This window comes from Centrocercus urophasianus, unplaced genomic scaffold (genome assembly GCF_019232065.1).
Source record: "Centrocercus urophasianus isolate 14NV4802_14NV808 unplaced genomic scaffold, USGS_Curo_1.0 seq_12, whole genome shotgun sequence".
NCBI classification, from domain to species: Eukaryota; Metazoa; Chordata; class Aves; order Galliformes; family Phasianidae; genus Centrocercus; species Centrocercus urophasianus.
This window is the reverse complement of record NW_024884364.1, coordinates 60400498-60405299: the sequence shown is the minus strand read 5'-3', so window position 1 is coordinate 60405299 and position 4802 is coordinate 60400498. Positions and strand designations below refer to the sequence as shown.

At 52.0% G+C, this 4802-nt stretch overlaps 1 protein-coding gene across 1 annotated transcript; it reads right to left on the bottom strand.

Moving 5' to 3' along the window:
- Positions 1-218: 218 nt before the first annotated feature.
- Positions 219-4547, bottom strand: SOWAHC (sosondowah ankyrin repeat domain family member C). The gene has a single exon (XM_042810078.1). It carries the CDS (start codon positions 4545-4547, stop codon positions 3081-3083), a length of 1467 nt encoding a protein of 488 aa, XP_042666012.1. The 3' UTR covers positions 219-3080.
- Between the last annotated feature and the right edge of the window lie 255 nt (positions 4548-4802).

Here is a 4802-nt window from a genome sequence, read left to right as displayed (position 1 = left end):
ATTTTAAACTCCTAACCATTGAGAAAGACACCCATAAAAAGCAGTATTAATAAAAAAATGACAGGCTTCCAGGCCTCTAGAATATCCTAAGCATAAGATACAATAAAAGATATCCAATGTTCACATCGCAGTCTTGCTGCCTTGCACACTGTCACAGGAAGTAAATAAACACAGGACATTCCAGTGTACTATTAAAAAGACACCAGTAAGTGCTCCAGTTTTCTGTACCATACAACTTTATTTCAAATTCACATATTTCTAGGCAATGTATCCAAAAATATTTGACTCAAGAGTACCTTTAGATTGTAGATATCCTGGAACAGGGCATCAAGCCTTTCCTATCTCCAAACAAAACATAAGTTTCAGCTCATGTTATAAAAAGTAACCGTGTGGAATGTGACAAGTCATAATGTGAAATCAAAGTGCTTTAGTCCTGCAGAGCAAACAGACACTAGTGGTTATCCAGCCATTTGTCAATATATCTCTAACACCAACAGTACCAATTTTTTAGGGTTTGGACTTGCTGCGACAGCACTCCACCTTGAGAAAGGCTTTGGACCATTATCATGAAGTCTCGTGAGCTAACAGTCAGTTACACCATATGAGTTGGCAAAAGCTTTCACTTAGATACTTCAAACAGTGAGTGAGAATGATGCATAAGGGAACATTTTCCAAGTTCCCTTAGTAATTACCAAGTTCTACTGTATTACACAAGATAAAATGATGTTCCAGTTAGTCTTTTAAAACCCAAACTATGCTGTATTCCAAATCCCAAAGCATCAAAGCTCACAAATAATTTCCTCAAACCCCAACAGCTAAGACTCAATATGTTTGTGCAATTATTTGCTATTCACATGTGAAAAGAAAAACACTTCACTCAACAGATCCTCTGAAGAAATGGTAAGCAGAAAGTTACTTTAATTAGACTGGGAAGTAGATAGTTGCTTGGAACATACTCAATTCAGAACTGCCATGTTGTAGAAAGTTCATGTTGCAAATGTCCAATTGGAGACCTTTTTGCAGAAGCCTAAAAAGCTATTTACCTTCCGTAATGAAGGGAGTTTAGGACTTCAGCATTTAATTCTCTCCTCTGGTGCAAACGAACTTTGCAGAATTATGTGTATGATTTTTTTCAGACACTCAATTGTTGCGTGAGCCTAAAAAGGAAAGGCTGAAGAAAAATTCCTGGTCCTGTTCAGATGTAAAGACAAAGTGCTATGCAAAACTGATTATATCCACTGTATTTGTAGCAACCAACCCAAAAAGAAGGCACATGAAATCTATATTATAGCGATAAATTATAAATTAAAGCAGAACCTCTGTATAATTTCTAGCCTTTCTGCATGAAATTAATGACCAGCACCTATACAGAGTTTCAGTTATTTTTAATGTAACTACTCCCAGAAATACTTAAATGTCTCCTGCTTGCTTATGCAAACACTGACTTTCATTAGGTTTTGACACAAAGTGCAGATACTGGTAATTTATCTGCATGGGAAGTCTGAAACAGATAAATCGCTGCCACTCCCTTCCTCTGTCACTAAAAGCGTAAGCCACCAGCAACAGCCACAGGCAGCTGTTACCTTGAAAGTGCACCACTCCCAGCAGCAGTTCCCCCATGAAGTGTTCTAGCAGCTATGGAACATACTTCATCAGTGTCTCAGATTTGGAATTTACTGTGTTGAAGTCTAAGCACTTTCTGTTAAAGCTACCTGATGGGCAGGCACATACATTCCGAGGAAGCCAACTTGAAACACACTCTGACAAACGTTGCATTGAGACTGGCAGTACCTTAATATCTAAGCACAGCTGAACTTCCACCTTGAGCAGCATTCAGGATCCAGGGACAGCTCATTCTCAATGAGAGCCTCCTAGATTTCACCGGAATTGCTACCACTAAAGGAGAGAAACAAGATTCAAGGTCTCAGAAAGCTTTAGCAGACAGATAGCATGTTCAAAGCCTTGGTTATTATTTCTCCGGAAATACAAGTTTAAAAGAACTCAAACACCATTGCCATCACTCATCACACTGCTTTTACGGAGAGGAACGGAACTTCAGAGCTCTGGTTATTCACTTTGTACCTCCCCTGCTCCTTTTCTCTTCCTCCTATTCACAAAGTAAGTTGAAGGGATTGGCACCTGAGTTTTTAGCAAACACAGATCTGTACCTTCTACATTATAGGACCACGTGAAAATTGCATGCAATGGTGTCTGTGCTCTTTTCTAGAGCAGAGTGACTTTCACAAGTAACACATTCAACACAATTTTCTGTTTTTGAATGCAGTGAGTTACACAAACAACAGTAACAAGACTTGACCAGACTTAATAAACAGAACTGTACTAGGTCTGGCACTTGAGAATTCACAGTGATTAACATAAAACTGCTTTGCCTAAGACAAAATAAGATACCAAATATATAAAAAAACTCTTCACTTACACTGTATCAGTATCCCAACAAGCAAGATCAGTAGTACCTCAGACAGCAGAGACTTCAGCACGTGGCTAACTTTGTTCATTGCTTGCAGTGCAATGCTTTTTTCTTATTATTTGCAACATCAAATCTGGCAATTTTCAATGCATAAAGTCAACACAGACTCAAGTCTTTGCTGGACTGAAATTTGGATTCTGACAAGAAACTGTTACATATGATCTCATTTTGGGTACCAACTCCACACCGTGCCAGGTGGTATTGCTGTTAACAAGAAACTTAAAATACACCTGCATATTACTGAGGTGGTGCTCTTACATAGCAAGTTATGAGCAATTTATAGTACGGGTTGATAATACAAGAGTAGAACATCTGCATTTTCCTTTCCCTCGCTCAACTCGCTAATCCTAGGAGGTTTATGAACACGTTTCTGACCCAGAAGCATCGCAGTGTTTCTCAGCTCACCCACTGCCCCTTGTCCCAGCAAGGGCCCAGCCAAGGCACCACCTCTTCGGCAGCTGCCAGAAACCCAACTGCAGATTCCAGCAAGGCTCTGGGACCCACCTCCCCCAAGAACACGAGTTCAGACGAGCGCCTGCTTTGACCTACAACCTGGGGCACTCTGGTCCAGGCACCCACCTCCCCCTTGACCCTACCCAAAGATGTTGGACTTTGGCCTGAGCTTGAACGATGTCTTCAGGGATTTCTCCTCGTGCTCGTCCTCTTCAGTGTCACCACGAAAGGAGGGCGTGTTGTGGATGATCTGAGTCCTGAAGCGGATCTTATTAAGCCGAGGCTTCATCCGCCCGCTGCCTGAGGCTTTCCTGGCCATCTCCTTGCCCTTGCCTGGCACCGCTGCCCCATCGGCACCCTCGTTTTCCTCCCCAGCGCTGTGATGGTGGTGATGGTGGTGGGAAAGGCGGTAGCTCATGAGGTTGGAGGGCAACACCTTGGAGAGCCTCCAGCGCACGCTCCCGTTGCTGGTGGCCCCTTCCTCTTCTTCCTCTTCCTCATCCAGGGCTCCCACCAGGCTCCGCATGTCCCCCGAGGTGCCCTGGTGCAGATACTGGGCAGCCTTACGCCCGCTGTAGTCGCGGATGTCCACATCGGCATCGTAGGCGCCCACCAGCAGCTTCACCACCTCGGTGTGGCCGTGCATGGCGGCGATGTGCAGCGCCGTGTGCCCGCCGCTGGTGCGCGCATTGATGTCCACAGGCAGCTGGTGCCGCTGGGCAAAGTTGACCAGGGTGGCCAGCAGCTCCTGCCGCCCATGCTTGGCGGCCCAATGCAGCGCCGTGAAGCCGGTGATGAAGTCCTTCTTACAGAACAGCGCCGGCTCGCAGCTCAGCAGCCCCTCAAGCGTCTCCCACCGCCCGTCCGAAGCCGACAGCATCCAAGCGTGCTCCAGCGGGTCCAAAGCCACCGAGCCCGTCGTGCTGCCCTCCTCCTCGGCGGAGGACGAGGCCACCGAGGCGCTGTCCGAGTCGCCACCACCGCTGCGTCCGCGACCCCCTCCGGGCGGGACGCCGCGCTTAAGCTGCGGCGAGCCGCCCCGCGCCGTCTCCCTCAGGCTCCTGCGGCCGCCCGCCGCCCCGCCGGACCCCTCCGCTGCCTCCTCCGCCGTTACTGCCGCCTCCTCGCCGCCGCCGCCGCGGCCGGGCGCCGGTCCTCGCCGGGAGCCCTTCCGCTGCCCTCCGCCCGCCGCCGGGTTCGACAGGGGCGCCTCACCCCGCCGCCCCTCGGGCTCCGCACGGCCGCCGGCATCTCCGCGCGCCGCTGCCTCCCGCTCAGCGCCCGCCCGCAGGGAGGGCGGTGGGCTCGGCCGCTCCGCGCTGCCCTCCGCCGCCGCCTCGGGGCTCACGGCGCCGGCGGCTCCCGGGGCGCAGTACCGGCGCCGGAGGCACACGTACTTGGCGCCGGTGTCGGGCTCCTGGCGCACGGTGGCCACGGCGTTGACCAGTTCCTTGAAGCGCTGCCGGGCGGCGGCGCGGCGCTCGGGCTCCGGGGGGCTGAGCCAGCCCCGGAAATGCTCCCGCAGCTCCTCGTGGCGCGCCCGCCCGCCCCGCTCCGCCAGGAACCGCACCACCGTCTCCTGGCCCAGCTCGGCTGGCTCCGCCATCACCGCCGCTTCCCCATCGCTCTGCCGCTGACTGCCGCCCAGGGTGCGGCGCGGCCGCCGTTGCCGCCCGGGCCCCTCCTCCGGGCGGCGCGGCCGATTCAGAGCCGCGGCGCCGGCGCGCCCTCCTCCGGCCGGGAGGGGCCGGGGCGGCTCAGCGAGGCGGCCCCGCGTCCGACCGCCTTCCCCAACGCCCGCTGGGTGCGCGCTGCCCCCGCGCCCGCCCCTCCGCCGAACGACTCCTCCCGGTCCCCGCTG